Here is an 18,279-nt window from a genome sequence, read left to right as displayed (position 1 = left end):
TAGCCCTATCTTTTTCTTGTTTTCGGAGGACTCTGACGTCAGCTCTCCAGCTGGAAAGTAGAATGGAAAGCAGAGTCTTATTAACAATGTTAGCTGTGCCTCCACGCAGTGATGCTGCATCCTGATATGTCCAATGTTAGCTGAGAGGTCATATATTACATCCTACCCACTGAATAGCCCCACTTAGGCTGGCAGACCTAAGACGTGCTCAGAATCTTATATTAGCTTACACTGGGCGAAAATCACCCGGTACAAAGACTGTTTCGTAATAGAGTGAAGACATTCCCTCATAATTTACAGGACATTGTTCTGAAAGTGAAAAACTGGAACCGCTATGTGTGTGGACTATCCCACCGCCATAAAAGGCAGATTTTGAGTTCCTTCTCTGAGCACTGTGCTGGCATTTTCTTGACAACAGTGCATCCTCAAAAAGCTCTATGGTATAGTATCCATATTCCCATTTTGCAGATGAGAACAGTAATATCCTTGGTTTCTATGACCAGCAAAGCTAAATTCAAGGATCAGCTTCCGTGAATGGCAACCCAGTGATTTGGTGATTTCAGCGACTTGTCAGGGTCGAAGTGCCGATGATTTCACTAAAGAATGCATCTATTTTGGAGACTTCTATTTAGAACACAATTGCGTCTCCTTTACAGAAAGTAAACATTTCTAGGTGGTAGGAGCCCCCCCCCTCAACAAACAAGCTGTGGAGGAGCCGGTTGCCCCAGCTCTCCGAGCAGTCAATTGTTCTGATGCAGGAAGAAGGAGCGGCAAGCAGGGTTAAGTGGGCTGAAAAATAGATACGCCAAAAATAACCCTTTCGTCAGGAAATGCACTCCGCAAATATTTACCTCGTCCATTAAGGCCTCTGCATCCTTCTGGCTCTTGGCATCAGAGAAGGAGGAGTTGCTGGACAGTGTCTTGAGCTTCTGTTCCAGGCCTGAAAACAAACCACGTTCTAGGTCACCTTCCACCCAGTCCTGGTGGGGCATAGCCCTCAACAGTCCCCTTTGAAGAGATCCTGAAGGCTGCAAGTGATACGCGTGGGACTTCCTAAACGCGGTGGGAGTGCGGGGGTGGGCGGTGGGGGAGAGGCTTCCCTGTGTGGCTGTCCCGGCTTTACTCTATGGATATGATAAGTGAACATACAGTTCGTTGCTGCCGCCCTTATTGGATGAAATTTGAGAAATGCTGGTACTTAAAGGATCGGACACGGCTTTTCAGAATAGGATTCTGAGTTTCCTTTGGTCCATTGCAATATTCCTCACATTGACACGGTCCTGCTAGGTTCTTCCTCCTTGTTCTTTTCACATCTGGAGCGCTTTCTATCTTGGGTTTCCTAGCTACGTCAAAAGAAGTCTTGCGGTCCATGCCAAGAAGCTGGATTGGAAATGTGTGCTTGTGTTGTTGTCTGCACTGCCTTGGAATTATCTCAGTGCTATTTCACCTCTGACCCCCGAGTGTGGGACTTAACGTGAGTAATCGTCCCAACATTTCAAATGCTATTAAAAAGACAAAAACGAAACCCCCAAACCGTGTTTAAGTCACACAGATCGTCTCTCATCCCAGCCACTTTGAGAAACAATAAAATTGTACATTTCTAAAGCGCATCAGTGAACCACCTTTATAATTCTCATAAGTTGGCTGAAGCATCCTTTATACTTCCTTGCTTTCTTTATTGTGATCTTGTGATACAAGTCACTATGTAGCCAGCCCAGCCTGGATTCCAGCCCACAGCAGTCTTCCTGTCTCAGCTTCCCAAGTGCAGGGAACACGGGTGGGCACCCACACCTGACTCGGAGCTGATTTTTCAATTGTTAATGGAGTTTGTGTGTGCACATGTGTGTGTGTAAGACATGTGGACACATGTGCCACAGAGCATATGGGGAGGTCAGAACACACCATGATGGAGCTCTCTTTCTTCACCTTTACATGGTTTCAGGGCTCACCTCACCTTCTCATGTTTTCAAGGCAAGCGCCCTTGCCGACTGAGTCATCCAACTGCCCCTCACCTGACCTTAACTCTTTTTCCTTTTATTCAACACAACTTTGAGTGAATATGCCATTCTCTAAAGGATCCCCGCCCTACTCCACAAAAACACACTAACCCTAACTCCAAGTGAAGCTTCTGAGTGTGACATAATATTTGCCTTTATCTTGCATCTAAGGACATTGTCACAAGCCAGGGATGGTACAAGCTTGTATCCCAAGTGCATGAGGGGCAGAGACAGGAGACAAGGGGAGGTCGGCCTGGTATGCTCTGTGTAGTGAGTTCCAGGCCAGCCATGGCTCTGGGGCATGAAATCACACACCTTCTTTGTCTCTTGAGGCCTTTTCAATGTCTCTTTGCAGTCTCGACAATTTTGGTTTTATCAACAACTTCCGTCTCTCTTTATCCATTGCATTCTTTAAATCTTCTTCCTTTAAAAGAAAAAAAGACATTTAATAACTTAAGGGGAAAAATGAGAGCGTCTCTACTCCTAGTTTTCCTGAGACTGTCACTCACTGTATCTGGTGGTTTTTACTTTACCAGAGGGGGAAGATTGAAAAATGAAGATAATATTTGGCACACACATCGTTCCACCTGTTTTAGGCCTGATTAATACGGTCACATCCCCCTCACAATTCTTCAGTTCATAGCTGAGCATTTTATTTAATAAAACAATTATTCATGGAGGAAGAGATTTTTATGCTGACTTCAGCTTCTTGATAATAAACCATTTGCAGGATACTTCGTGTTTCATGACATAATTGATATTGATTCAAGCTCAAGTCTTTAATCATGCACTGTAGGACCCCGTATACGCCCAAGGTTAGGACTGCCTCGGGACTGGAACAAGCGTTTGTTGGATGCTGTGTTGGCTTGTTATCAGGGCTGCTAGAGATAGCACTCATGCTCGGCCCCAAATGGTGCTCTACCTGATTAGTTCCCAAAACATATTAGGAGAACCAGAGATTCGAGGCTACACATGTGCACCAATAGCCCAGGCACCAAGGCTGTAGGCCTATCCAGACTTCTCGGTGACGTGAAAGGAGGACAAAGGCCACTCTGCAGGAGAAATGGCGCCAGAAAAGGAAAGGAGGACTCTGTGGAGAGTCTATCAGGGCAATAAGTAGATTCTCTTGAGCAAAAAAGGTGGAAGAAAATGTGGCCCGTGTCAGACTAGAGGTTAGGACTGAAGCTGCCAAGCGTTTTGGTTTTATTTTGAGGCAGGATATCACTGTTTAGTGCAGTCTGTTGGACTTCAACTTAACAGAAATCTTCCAGCCTCAGCCTCTCAAGTGCTGGTATTACAGGTATGAGTCACAGTACCTGGTGTATGTGAGCTCTCTATGGTTACTTCAGGCTTAGATGAAAATAAAACAGTAAAACCCATGGGTTGGGAGGTGACTGGACAGGAGTGGACCGCAGCCCTCAGAGGAAGGGAGGAGCTGTTAGGGGAGGGGAAAAAACTAGAATTGTGGATGCTTGTAGAGACCTGGCTTTAGATAAACCACCGTAAAGAGGGGGGTCACGCAGGAAGTAGAGCGAGAGCATCACCCCATAAAAATATAACAGACCAATTAAAATATTGTCTTTCTGTATCATACAACGTGAGTTTCCCTGTGTGTTTATTGCACGCAGTTCTTACTCTGTGAGATTGGCTGTGTTTTCCTCATTGTACCTGTGACGCAGAGACATGAAAGAAGGCTCGAGCTGAAGCTGGCGGGTGTCCAGTCCCTAAACACAAAAATAATACTTTGACCTCAGATTCTCCACTACTCCTTCTGAGGGCTGCCTGGAGTAGAGGCCTCAACTGGTGTCATTAGGTGAGATCTGACGAAACCCTAAGGTCACCTCACTCTTGCCCTGAGTTCTCATTGGAGGAATGCAATCAGTGTGACTTCTGCACTGGGCCTACTGGGCATATCTAGTATTTAAACATTCATTGCCAGTAATGCCGCCTCCTAACATTTCAATAGAAAGCTGGTCAAATGCCCCAGAATAGCCTTAAGACTAAGGTTAGATGACAGTGGCATTTTAAAACTTTATTACATTTATTTATGTGCAAGTGTTTATGGAGGTCACAGGGACAACTTGTGGCAGTCAGTTCTGTCCTTTGACCATGTGGCTCTTTGGAATGAAACTTAAGGGCAGGGTAGCAAGTGCCTCCGCCCTCTAAGCTATCTTGCCAGCTGGGTGGAGATGTCGTAGTTACAGTTGGCAAGAAAACAGCGGGCACATTTCACTGTACGTCTGCCCATCTCAGGGCTCACCAACAGTGCCGGAAGAAGGAAAAGGCACCTTTCATTGTCATTCCCATCTTTCCCTCCCTTTGTGCTGTGAACAAATCAACTTGAGGACACTGTGTGTCTCCACACTCTGTCCTTCTTTCCCAAACATTGACTAGAAACAGGGCAGTTCTAAGAGAGGCATGTAACCCTACAATCCTTTGAAGGTGGATCTTACAGAATTTATAAATACCTCCACACTGGTCACTTGCCCTCTATGTTAGGGACTCCGATTACTGCCCTGTGTTGTCACTTGCTCTTGTCAGCACTGGATAAAAGCCAGCTCATACTCACTGCCAATGACTGTGAAATGAGATGCTGGAATGCTTAGCTTCAAGGATGTCGTGACAACTCCAGTCAGTCATTGGAGACACATTTAGCTATACAGTTGCATTCTAGGGCACTGAAGTTTCTTAAAAAATCATAAATTCCTACAAGCATGTCGATTAAAGATGACCTATCTTAACTCCCAATATTACAATAGAACCCTAGATTTTCCCAGAATTTTATTTTATCGACAAGTTAGGTGATAGAAGCATTTTCATTGCCCTTTGTAAGAAAACAGCAGATGTGTTTCTCATATACCTGCTTTCTGAAGCTGGAAGAGCACCCTCTCTTCCGTTCCTACTGCCTCCCTTTCTGCTTTGAGTAGACATCAATACTAGAAGCCCCCTTCACCTTTGCCAACGTAGGAAGAATAAAAGACCCAGTTAAAGAAACAACTGGCTATTTGTGCGGTTGTTGTGAGTGGGGAAAGGTTAATCTTTAATCATGTTGGGATTCAGAGCTCTTGTCCCCTCCCTTCTCCCTCCAAGCCCCATACTCTGAGTAAGGGTATTGGTTCTTGTCCCTGGGTCAGCTGCATGTTTAATCCAGTTGGGGAGCATAAACAGGCTGGCTCTACAGATCAGAGATGGGTAAGAGCTGGGAGGGAACTTGGAAACCTGAATAAGCCCCAGAAGACAACACAGGAAGGAGCGGAAGTCATTTTTGCAGGTCATTATTTATGAACTCCTAGGTATGATGTGTGTAGCTCAGTGTCATGTTTACCTAGGGAGGGCCCTAGGCTTATTCACTCCTCCAATAAGGAAAAGAAAAATCTAGGATCCTTGTGAGGCTAAGTAAGGCATGAAGGCCACTTAGGTTCAGTAGCAGTTTGGGGGAAAAATGAGGGGTTTGGTTTTGCTCTTTATTTGTTGTTTGTTTTAGATAGCTAACTCCTAGAGGACAAAGAATTTACTCTGAGAAGCTGAGTGTGTAGCCCATACCTGTAATGCAAGCACCCAAAAGGTTGAGGCTGAGAAACAGAAGCAAGATGACTGGACTCTGATCAGACAAATGGATTCCTTTTCAGCAATAAACATCATCCTGGAGCAGAAGCCCCCAAATGGCCTAAGAAGAGGTCTCGGCCAATTCAGCTCTAGTTCTTCAAGGATTAGGGATCTTTAAAAAGGGCTTAAAGCTCTTGTCCTTTGAGTAAGGATCACACTTACTGACTTCTAACACACAGACCATGATGAGTGGTCACTTCTGGGACCAGTTAGTTCCTCTATGAGTGCTCTGGCTTAGGGTCTCTTGGGTCACTCATCCAGAGGGAAGTAGGCTGTTATGCGTTGCCAGGTGAGAGATGAAAAAAATAAACATTGTGAAAATAAATATGTGTATGTGCACACAAGTTCTCGTACACACACACACACACACACACACGTGCAGATTCAGAAAGTGGAGGTATACGGGAACTCTGCAAGGAGAGGAAGAGTGGGGGATAGGAAAGAGTAATGGAATACACGTGGCATGAGAGTAGAAGGGAAGACTGTTTTGTAGGAGGTAGAGAAGTGTAGAGGAAGAAGATAAGGCCATGGGGGATAGGACAAATAAGAGCAAAATATGCACTGATTTATTATTTATGTTTTAATAAAGCCACTGAGATCAAAATACAAAGCTAGCCACAGTCCTAGAGCCAGGCAGTGATGAATGATGCACACCTTTAATCCCAGAACTCTGGAGGCAGGCAGTTGGATCTCTGTGAGTTCAAGACCACCCTGGGCTACACAAGAGTGAATCAGTCTGAAAGAATAATAGAGCCCATGCCTTTAATCCTAGCACTAGGGAGGTATAAAGAGAAGAAGCAAAGGGTTTTATGTGAGATTTAGTTTTCAGACAGAGAGCATTGCCTCTGAGGATTTGTAGAGACAGGATTACCATTTCAGCTTGGTTGAGGTAAGAGCTACTGGCTTGGCTGCTTTGCTTCTCTGATCTTTAGCTTGAACCCCAATATCTGTGTTTTTACTATTTGTGTTATAAAAATATAATGGCATATATATATACATATATATGATGCTATAATGAAATTACTTTATATGAAAAGAAATTACATTTCCCATTTTCACCTCCAGAGCCTTGCCAAGTCACCTGAATGAACTTGGAAATTAAGCCTTTCCTTGTAGAGTTTTGAGACGTCTGAAGTCATTCACCCTTGCCTTGTGAGGGATCCAGAGGCCCCAGCTATGCTACACCTGGATTTCTGACCCACATAAATTGTAAGATATCAAGTGTTTAAGCCAGCAAATTTGGAGTCAATGTACCATTTGTGTAGAAAACCAATACAACAGTCACTTATAGGTCACTGAACATGCCTGCCTGGGATTACTCTTACAAAGAGTGCTATGATTTAAATGTCCCTCAAAGTTTATGAGATAAAACTAACCCCTCCTTACTGGGCAGTGGTGGCACACACCTTTAATCCTGGGAAGCAGGGGCAGGCTAATCTGAGTCTGAGGCCAGCCTGGTTTACAGGGTGAGTTTCAGGACAGCCAGGGCTGTACAGAGAAACCCTATCTCAAGAGACCCTGTCTTTGACTGTTTTACCTGCTTGTGGAACTCTTCTCCTCCTACTTGGTTGCCTGTTCCAGCCTTGATATTGAAGGTATATGCCTGAATTGATGTGTCTTGTCATGTCATGTTCTGTTGATATCCCCAGGAGGACTTCTCCTTTCTTAAGGGAAATGGAGGAGCAGTGGATTTGGAGGAGAGGGGAAGGGTGGGGGAGACTTGGAGGAGCAGAGGAAGGGGAGGGTGCAGCTGAGATGTATTGTATGAGAGAAGAATAAAAAAAGAAAGAGAAAAAGAAAAGAAAACAAGGGAAAAGGAAAGAAAAAGAAACAATCCCCCAAAGCAGTACTGAGAAGATGGACCTTCAGAGATTAGAGATGAGACCCTCCCTCATGAATGGACTAGTGTCATTGTCATGGGAATGAGTTTGCCATAGAAGCAAGTTCAGCCCTTGCTCTCTTGTCCACGCAATGCCTTTTTCCTGTCCTGTTCCGATGCAGACTCAAGTCTCCAGAACCATAATCCTAATTCTAATCTCTGTCAATTACCAAACGTGTTGGATTCTGTTCTGGCAGCACGCAAGACTGATTAGGACAAAGAGCCCACACGTCTAAACCTCCACCAGTCTTTAAAGGGAATGTCGCCGCATGTGTAGCCCATAGGTTGCTTGTGATTATTTACACCACTATGAAAAAAAAATAACATTCTTATTTACAAAAGAAGAGAGTTCTTCCCTGGCACGATGACACATGCTTGAATCCCAGCCCCTGGGAGGTAGAAGCAGGAAGATCAAGATTTCCAAGGCCGGCTCTGGGCTGTGGGAGACTAGGGTGGGCTGGTGGGGAGAAGACAGCATTTGTTTTAGCATTGTTTTCAGCATGCCTTCTCAATACATGGCCGAGGTGGCCTGTTAAGGTCACTTCCTGCCACTCGGTACTTACAAAGTAGTCAGTCAGTAGGAACTCGGATTTGTTTTCCGTCGATAGGACTGCGGTTTCTTCCATTAGAGCCTGGATGTCTTTCTCAACGTCAACCTTGCTGATGGCACAGTGGATCTGTGTGTGGCACTGCAACACCAAGCAAAGCAAAGGGGGGGTCGTTAAAGAGCCGTTTCCCGCCACCCTTTCCATGCACACCAGAAATGGGTCAACCCCCACTACTCACTGTGGTCAGCGTCTGTCCAAAAAGGGAAATATGCTGGCTGTACTGGTTTAAGTTATTGCACAACAGTTGAATTCTTTCCTTCTCCAGCTCCAGCATGCTCTGAAGAGAAGGAAAAAATTGAGGGGAGATCAAGTGTTTGTTCCACCTCTCCCACACAGCCATCTGCCCCACTGTGAGATAGCCTGAGCAAACTGTCCTGATGCCTTTCACTGTGGTGCATCCAAACCGCAGTGCAAGGAGATTCCCAGGACAGGGCTATGACTTGCTGTCTGTCCTAATATCCCATTTAACTCGTAAACTTCCCTTTGACCCTCTGCCTGCACACGGCATGTAGGCAGACACCACAAAAAAAAGGAGGAGAGAAAGAGAAAAGAAGGCATTAAGATGGATCTTTGATATTTTAGAAGAGACTAAAGTCCAGGAAGACCCATCTTCATGTCTTAGAAATGCTCTTAGAAACCTAATACTTCCAAAATTGTTGACAATATAAGCAAGACACATCCTCTCGCCTATCTCTGGAGGAGTGAAGATGACATAATGATCTATGTTTCATCAAAAAAAAAACTGGAGACAAGAACAGATTCAAAAAAAAAAAAGAGAGCTCGTGAGATGGTCTGACGACCTCTGTTACATGATGGAAGGAGAGAACTGAGTCCCAGAAATGTACTGTGACCTCCGCACATGCTCAGTGGCCAGCCTGGTCTACAGAGTGAGTTCCAGGACAGCCTCCAAAACAATACAGAGAAATCCTGTCTCGGAACCCCCCCCCCAAAATAAAGCACATTTATTTCTCAGATTCTTCTTGGTCTTGTGTGCAATTTGTAGAAAATTTAAAACAAGGGGCTGCAGAGATAGTTCAGTGTTTAAGAGCATTTGTGCTCTTCCAGAGGATCTGAATTCAGTTCTAACTATCATCAGGCAGACCACACATAGACATATAACATTAGAATAAATTATTTTTTAAAGGAAGAAAAGCTAGGAGTCATGGAATATGCAGCTGTTAGGTAAGCTACCAGAACAACTACAGTAAATCTTCTTGGGCAGACTTCTACTGGCAAGTTCCGAATCTAGTGCCAGGTACTCGCCCCACTTTTGTTCCGAGAATGGGACTTCTTCTAGAAATTTTAATTGGTTGTGACTCCTATTACCTGTTAGAATAAGCTATAACAATAATAATTAAAGAAAAAGAGGCTACAAATGTGATACAAAATAAGCAGAGAATAACATGGGGGGGGTTGGAGAAAGATGAGGAAGAAAATGATATTGTGTTTTAATTGCAAAAAAATTACAAATAAATTATAGAAATAAATGAACAAACAACAAAAGGGATACACATTCTCTTGTTACTTTTTGCTTTGTGAGACAAGGTCTCATGTAGCCAAGCCTGGCCTCAAACTTGTTATAGATGACACCTACAGGGTGACTATGAACTTCTGATCCTCTTGTCTCTTATATGCTCCATAAAGGAATTACAGGTGGGAATATAGGCAGGTACCATCATCTCGCGCGCGCGCGCGCGCGTGTGTGTGTGTGTGTGTGTGTGTGTGTGTGTGTGTGTGTGTGTGTGATGGGGATTGAACCTACAGCCTTGTGCTTGCTAGGAAAATCTACCTAGTTAGCTACATCTCAGCCCCAATATTCTCTCCTTTTTTTAAAATTAAAGTTAATATATATAATATAATAATATTTAACATGTAAGTACATATCGACCAGCATGAGTTTATGTATACCACACACCTGCAGTTGCCCACAGAGACCAGAAGGTATTGAATTCCCTGGAACTAAAGTTACAGGAGGCTGTGAGCTACCCGATGTGGGTACTGGGAACTGAATGTAGGACCATTGTAAGAGCAGCAAGTGCTCTTAACACTAAACCGTCTATCCGGGCCTTACAGTCTTTTTTTATTGTTAGAGAATTTCACACATGCATTTAATGTATTTTGTTCAAATCCACCTTCTTTCCCTCTCCTCCATTCCCTTCCTTACTCCCTCCACTGCTTTTCCCTCTGACTTTTTGTGCTCTGCTTTTAAACCCACTGAGTCAACTCAGTGCTGCCTGTATGAGCCCGGATGTAGGACAGATAATCTACTGGAGCATGAGTAGTCTCTGGGTCCCTGCGTCCCTGAAGAAAACTGACTCTCCTTTAGCCAGAAGACATCAGTTGTGGATAGCTCTTCAGTTGGGATGGGACTTCATGAGCCCCTGCCCCATTCATGATAGAGTTTTGACTGGCTTGTTCAGGTATAGGGCTTGTACACAGCCACAGTTGTTGTGAGTTCATGTGTGCAACAGTGCGGTCCTCCGGCAGACGTTGTTGGAATACACTTGGCCATTTCCTTTGGCACTTTTAATCATTCTGTTCCCTCTTCCACAATGATTCCTCCCTGGTCTTTGTGTGTGCCATAAACATCCCGTTTAGGGCTGAGCATCCCAGAATCTAATTCTCTGCACTTTGTTTTAGCCATCTACTGAAGGAACAAGCTTCCCTGATGAATGTCAAGAGATGAACTAATCTAATAGATACACGGGTAAGAACTCCAGGGGCAGCTTATGGCTATATTCATTTAGCAGAAAATTAGTGTTTCCCCTAGGGCCTATGATGTAGCTAGCTCCTGGATTTTGGCCTTGTTAACAATATCATGGATGAGTTCTATCTGGCAGAGCGGGCTTTAAACCCAGTTAGAAAGCATTTGTGTTTTCCTATAACATCCATGCCACTCCTTCACCAGTGGTCACATCAATTACCAGGCTAGTCTTTACCGTAACTTACAGCATTGATAGTTGGGTAAGCCTGTTGACTAATTCTCCCCTAGTACCTTTGTGTACAACATCCCAGCACTATGAAAGATAGCTAGTAGGGAACATCCTTTGGTATTTTAAACATATTTGTCTAATGTGTATGAGCGTTTTGCCTATGTGTTTGTGCCACTTTGTGAGCCTGGTGCCTGAGGACTCTTTAACCACTGAGCCATCTCTCCAGTCCACATTCTCTAGTCTTCAAAAAACTAGAGTAGAATTTCTAATTATAATCTGTTCTTAATGCTAACCTATATTTGACCTAGAGTGTCAGAGTCTATTAAAGGTAAGAACATGGCCTTCACATTTTATGTGGGATAACAAAAATTCTACAACTGGATTCCGATGCCTTTTAGCTAGCAAGGTGAATAAGGAAGTAAGGCTCACACACTTGCTGACCTTGTTAAGATTATACTGTTGCTTTGCTGGCCACTAACATTCTAGAGCAAGTATGTTACTGAACTCCTGCCACTTACTTGCTGACTTGTGGATTGTAGAATGGGTGGAGAGGCTTAACTGCGGTTAGGTGAAGCGTTCAGGGGAGATTTATAGGCCATCATGGAACAGTGCACTACAGATGCCCAGGGGACTTTGAGCTTTGACAGAGATGGCAGGTGTCTATCATCTGTGGAGAAGACAACGTTCTCCACAGGTTGTTTTTTATAAGGTCAAAGCTCTAGGAAAATTGGTGGATGTCATTGCCACAAGGAAGAAGGATGACTGGGTATCAAGGCTTTGGGTGAACAGGTGCGTCAGCATAAAGACAAAGGTCACCTCTGTCTTGATTATTTGGTGTCCTACATCCTTGTGCCATTATTTAATCTATTGTACATAGCCACCAACATTTGCAATCCGAATTTAAATTTTAGCTATGATAAGATTTGCATAATATAAACAACATCATTTTAAAGATACAGTTCACTGTTCCTGAGGACATTCCCATTGCTCTGTAACTCTCAGCAGCACGATCTCCACACCACTATATATTCTATACCCACGAAGTAGCAACTGCCTATCCCCCCTTCCTCCCGGCCATGCCCAGTACCATTCTACTTTCTCACTCTCTGAACTTGACTAATGTAGGCAGTTCTCAAGCAGAAGAATCATTAAATGTGTCTTGAAAGTTCATCTATGCTGTAGATATGTCTTTAAGGCTCAATGATATTCCAGTAATGTTATAATTTGTTTATTGATATAAGATCATTTTAATGTTTCTTCAGGTGGAAGCAACCAAACAATCAACAGCAACAAACCACAGTATAGATATGGACATTTTTTTGCTCCATACCTTGAGATTTTGGTGGGAAGCCTGCAGCTACACCCTCACATCCATCTGATTAGATGGCTGCACTGGTTTTTGTATGCCAGGAGCCAAGGGCCTCTGCAATTGCCAGTGTCTCCTGAGACTTCCTCCAAAATCACAGGCATCAGCAAATTGAATGTGACCAATTGTCCTTCTGCCTTCCAGATAAAGAATTGAAGACACTGAAGAGTAGCCTATCAGACAGATTGATTCCTCTAAGGCAGAATTAAAATTTCTCATAACAAACATGTAAGACAAATGCAGTTCATTGGCTTGGATCACCTCTAAAAGGAAAAAAGTCCTTACCCTACTTTCCAAAACCTAGAGATCAGTTGTTCCAGTTTAGCAATGCAGGCCAAGGATGTGGGGGTGGGGAATATAAGTCAGGCCTTGAACACGTTGCACTCTGGGAAATAGTTGTTTCTTTGCATCGATAAGCACAGAACCACAAGCATCAATCTGAGATTAGAATAACTCACGTCCTTTTGTAGAGATGGGGATGTTTAACAGCCTTAATTACATTTCAGGGAAATCATTAAAATGATTTGTGTTTGCTCATGAGAAGAAGCAGAAATAAATTCCACTGTGCAAAAGGGGAAAATCCATATCTTATTCAATGAGTTATTGCTTTCTTGTGTCTTGTTCTCTCTGCATAAAAAGAGTTGATAGAGAGACAAGACATTCTGGAGGGCCTCCAGCTGTTTGACAGCACAGGCGAAGGAAGTTTGGTCAGAGAGCTACCAAGGGATGGCAGATTTAGAGCCTGTTTGGGCTCATGTAATTCACGTTCTTCATTTGTTCTCTTCAGTTTCTGCTGCTCTGGCTTCAGGGCACTAACAGAGGATCTTGGAGGGGCTGCATTTTCATTTGAACTGATTTCAAACAGAAGATGTATCATGCTGTTTCCATAGCAGAGACTTCAAACTACAGTATGCCTAGAAGTTACCCGGACCCTTCCTGAAGTCAGGCAGAGGTTCTGAGTCACCGTGTCTGAGTGAATTTTAACAGGCACTCTGGTTCTTTAGACAAAAAAAAGATACATTCTAAAAACCACACATATTTCTTCTACTCCGAGATAATCAGCACTGACTTGGTGCATTTCTGTGCAGTGTTACATGTCTTCACAAATTTAACACTTCATGCTTGGATTTATAAATATACAAAAGACATTGAACGTACAGAAACTTGTGAGTCAGAGACTGATACAGACTAAGTGCATAGAAGCCAAGGTACTACCAAGTGAGAACATCATTCTTGGGGGTCAGTGTGGAGCAGGGAGGACACCACAGGTTGTCACTATTCAGGTCCAGTGAGTGTGGACTGGTGCTCAGGAGCCAGAAGACAGCTCAGAGGAAGTTAGGATCGTAGGGGCTATGACAACTACAGGAAAGGAAGAGCAGACCCCAGTGGCCAAGAGCTCAGTGGGGCTGGGACTCAAGAGAGCTAAGGGGAAATCCTGCTCTTCTGTGTACTATGCTTTGAGTAGATTCTGCACACCACTTCAATTCTAATACGACAACTAATAAGTTCAGGCTAAAAGATGCTCCTTTGGAAGGTAAATGAATGTATATCTTGTTACCATAACATGACTTTTCAAGGAGAGATGATAGTTTCCACAATGATGCAATTCAAATAAAATAAAGAACTTTTGAAAGAGAGAGTTGAGAGGGGGAGGAGGACTCATATTTTTCTGAGATGTAGTCTTGTTAAATGATATTGGCTGGCCTGGAACTTGCTGTCTAGATCAAACTGGCCTCAGATTTGAGGTAGTCATGCTGCTTCTGCCTTCTGAGTGCTAGGGTTATGGGTGTGGGAGGCTTTTAACTGGAGAAAAGGAGACAGATAAAGGAGTTACAGCCAGTAAAAACCCTGTGATATAACAGTGTCAGCAATTCCCCACAGCACTGAAGACCAGTCTGATGTCAGCTGTGGCAATGAAGACCTGCTGCTGTCACCTACTGCTGTGACATAGGTATAGGGTAAGGGAGACGGAGGAGATACACTCACATGTTTTTCCTTGTCATCCTTGAAGGGTGCCTAGACATCTGTCACCAGAGCCATCCCTGGAAGCTGGCCTTGTGGAAAGCTATAGTTTCATTGGAAGTCCTGGGAGCCAAGAAAAGGTCAGAGCCCAGACTTCAAATGGATAGACTTAGGATTCATATCCTTCATCATCTGTATCTGGAATCTACTCAGCACAAACGAGGGATGTGCCAGGATCCTATGCTCAATGATGCAATTATCCATGCAGAAGTCCACACTTAGAATCTCAGTACTTGAGAGGCTTGTGCAGGAGGACCGCCGTGAGCTGAAGGCCACCCTGCACTACCGAGTGAGACTTTGTCTCAATAACAACATCAAAGCAAAAGAGGAATAACTGGATGAAGGAAGGGTTTCCTCTTGGGTCCTCATTTCCTTTTGTCTTGGTAGGAGTTCCCATCTCTTCTCTAACTCTGCATCTACCCCACCCTGAAAGTGACTGAGTTCAAGAGACCATTTGGCTCTTCAGCCCCTGCTTACTTATAACCTCCCCTCTCCCAGTTCTTATTGGAGTAAGAGCATACTGAATCTCAAACCATGTTGGGCAAGCAGCCTCGCTTCTCTTGCCTCACTTTTTTCAGGGAGAAAAGGGAATAAAATTATTATTTTCTTTATATGGTTGTGAAATAAGATATAACACACACAAGCACACTTAGTTCACACACTGAACGCCAGGCACTTGATACAGGTTAGTCCCTAGGTTACTTGTCTGTTTGTTTTTTTTTCTTTCAAATGTAACTGTTTTAAACATTTTTAAAAACTTAAAACACATAGACAAAAATGAAAAAAAATTAAGGTTTCATATGATTATGCTGGTTACTTTTTGGTTTGGGCCATAAGCTAGAGTCATCTTAGAAGAAGGAATCATAACTGAGAAAAATGTCCCCATTCAATTAATTGGACTAGAGGCAAGCCTGTGACACATGTCCTTGATTAGTGGTAGCCCACTGTAGATGGTTTTACCCTCGTGGATATAGTCCTGGTCTATATGAGAAAGGGAGCTAAGCACGCCCTAGAGAGAAAAACAGTAAGCAGAGCTCCTCCATGGCCCACTTGAGTTCCTGCATTCAGGTTCCTGCCTGGGCATCTTCCAATAATGAACTGTAACCTGTAAGCCAATAACTCCTTTCCTTATTATAGCAATAGGAGCCTAACTAGGACAATGACAATGCTTGTGTTGATTTGCAACGGTCCAGCAAAACTGTTCATATATATTTGAAGTAGATTTTAACCTGGGAAGTGGCTATATTGGTTTATCAGGAGCCATTCACAAGCTGAGTGGCTGTATATTGTATCCCTGTTGCATTCCTACTAGGAGTTCCACCTCCCTGGTTCAGCACAGGTCTGGACACTAGATATCTGTTTACAAAACAGACCAACTCAATATAGGTTAGGTGTGAGTTGAAATTTTTCCACATGGATATATAAATGATTTGATTTTCTGTAACATCATTGTTTGGAGGTTAATTCATACTTAAATACAAACTTGGTTTATTTATAGCTGGAAATTGACCTACTTTATAAATTAGGGCACATTTTAAGAGTGCTCTATTGATGGGCATGAAGTTTGAGTGCAATGTTTTTCCGCCATCTAGTTATAAGCTATTCTGTAATAAACATTTTTATGCCTCACTATTGAAATACAGGTTAAATATTTTTTTCAGGATGTGTAGGAGGAAAACAATGTTGCCATTAACCATGTGACTTACTAGAGGTGCATACAGATGAGGTAATAAAAGAGCGGTTTACCACACCGCTAACCACACCCACTTTAGGCATGACTAAAGACATATACGGACATAGGCGGTGAACTTTTGGGCTCGGCTAGGGGCGTTACGGGGGAAGGTATAAAGAAATCAGGTCTCATGGATGTAGATCCAGTTTTCACCTCCTAAGTTACACAAAACCCACTGGAAGGAGAAAATTGTGAATGTCTAACTTACCTTGTAACTGTTTTCCAGCGCACTCTCCCACTTCAGTCTAGTCGAATAGCCTGCCATGTTCTTTTGGTAGTAACTTTCATCTTCCTTTTCCAATTTTTCAGTTGATTTTTTCAGTTTGTTGAGGAGCTAAAGAAAAAATATCAGTGTCACACAGTCATCAACACTTCTACAAGAGAGCTCTTGTCATTCCATCAATCATATGTGGCCCAATGCTCCTCACTTTACAGCTCTTTATAAATAATAGTTACTACAGAAGACAAAAATCTTGGTTTTTGGTTTTGTTTTTATTTTTTGAAACTATTAATGGACATTAATTGAATGTCCTCTCAATGTACCCCCAGTTTCAATCTTGAAGAAATTGAATTCTCAAACATGAAGTGATTTGTCCACATCTTTCATAATCAAGAAGGCCAAATGACTGAATTTGACAATATACAATGCAGATCTGGGGCCTCCAGCAGCAATCTACTGGTACATCCTGTAGGTTTCTCCATTCCTTCCCAGTTGACTCATATAAATTTTAAACCTGTTTCTATGACAGGGTACCAAACTAGAAGTAGAGCCTTGGAATGAGGCATCATGCACTAGAAGTATCACTTTTGCTGCAGGAGAAGTTAGTTTGCTTTCATAAGGTTCAGGATTGTTTTACATCTCTGATGAGATGACTGCTCCCATTTCACTAAGTTGTTGGTAGGATTCAATAAGGTAATATATGTGAGATGCATATTGCACCATGTATCTGACACCTACTACAACACTAGCCTAAGATTCGTGCCCATGTTAGCTTCAAGTTAAAGACAGGCAGACATATAGTTTTCTTTCATTTTGCTCTCCAAGGATTTGTCCCTCATAAACAGTCCCGTCCATGATATTTGCTATTCTGATTGCTAAGTCTCTGGGAAATCAAGGTAATGCAAACCTCCCTGGACCACAATAGTTGAAATGGATAATGAAAATGTCCAGAAAAGCAATCCCATTTCTGAGAAATGAGGATTTGGATTGCATGAATGAGTCCCAACTTTAGTATTTTTGGATATGAACTGGTTTCTACAGTAGCAACTTCTAGGGCCCCCAATAGACATATTCAAGCATTAGCTAGCTCTATAATGAGTTTGTAGTAGGCTGTCAGATGACTCTCATGCATATGGTCCTCCAGCTACACTTGAAGGACCATGGAGAACCCTTTTGATGGTAGCAGTTTCAAGGACAAAGATAGAGCCTTTTTATTGTTTTATGAATGACTCTCTTTATGTTTAAGGACATTTTGACTAATGTTACAATAATCGAGAACATTTATTCAAGATGCTGAATATTAATACTATTCACTTTATTATTCCAGTCAATACACTGCTCTTCTGTGATGTATGACCCATACAAGGCACACTCAGTTTTGTATTTCAGGGTAATGAGCCACATCTATCTGTAGAAACATGAGCCTGTGAATTTTAACTTGATAACAGGAAAGAATTCATGAGCCCAGAGGACACAGAGAGAACAACCAGAGACAATGGTGGAGCAGAAGGCAAGGCCAAGTTGGGGAAGGCCTTCACAGGTCACGGAACAGTATAACCCGTATGCTGAAGCCACCAGAAAACCTTCGAAGACTTTTCATGAGAGGATGAATGCAGATGACTTTAGTTTAGGAAAGTAACCCTGTGTGTGAGTGACAGTAAGAGCCAACACTAAAGGCAAAGAAGTCTACTTGTTAGTTGCAGGAATCCATGCAAATGATGGTTGTGGCCAGGGTGAATGGTATCAGGGAGATGGGAATATATCAACAGCTCAAGAAGCAATTGGTCTAAGGGTTAGAACTGGAAAGGTATGGCAGCTAACAATAGTCAGAGACCCAGAAAACATGGGGGAAAAGACTTGCATTAGGTAGAAAGAGTTGATCTTTAGAGGTGCTAGGAGACAGTGTAGAGACAGAT

General features: G+C 42.9%; 1 protein-coding gene across 2 annotated transcripts in view; it reads right to left on the bottom strand.

The window, feature by feature from the left end:
• Positions 1-18,279, bottom strand: part of Nostrin (nitric oxide synthase trafficking) — a 55,740-nt gene that overhangs the window by 5,928 nt on the left and 31,533 nt on the right. For both annotated transcript variants that reach the window (XM_040745504.1, XM_040745503.1), the window contains exons 8-12: positions 16,352-16,477; positions 8,269-8,367; positions 8,046-8,171; positions 2,313-2,421; positions 852-940 (exon numbers count right to left, since the gene is read on the bottom strand). In XM_040745504.1, the coding sequence (XP_040601438.1) occupies positions 852-940; positions 2,313-2,421; positions 8,046-8,171; positions 8,269-8,367; positions 16,352-16,477 (549 nt within the window). The remainder of the gene's footprint in view (positions 1-851; positions 941-2,312; positions 2,422-8,045; positions 8,172-8,268; positions 8,368-16,351; positions 16,478-18,279) is intronic.

Source organism: Mesocricetus auratus, unplaced genomic scaffold (assembly GCF_017639785.1).
Source record: "Mesocricetus auratus isolate SY011 unplaced genomic scaffold, BCM_Maur_2.0 Super-Scaffold_100004, whole genome shotgun sequence".
NCBI lineage: Eukaryota > Metazoa > Chordata > Mammalia > Rodentia > Cricetidae > Mesocricetus > Mesocricetus auratus.
The sequence above is the reverse complement of the archived record's forward strand: the minus strand, read 5'-3'. Positions and strand labels throughout refer to the sequence as shown.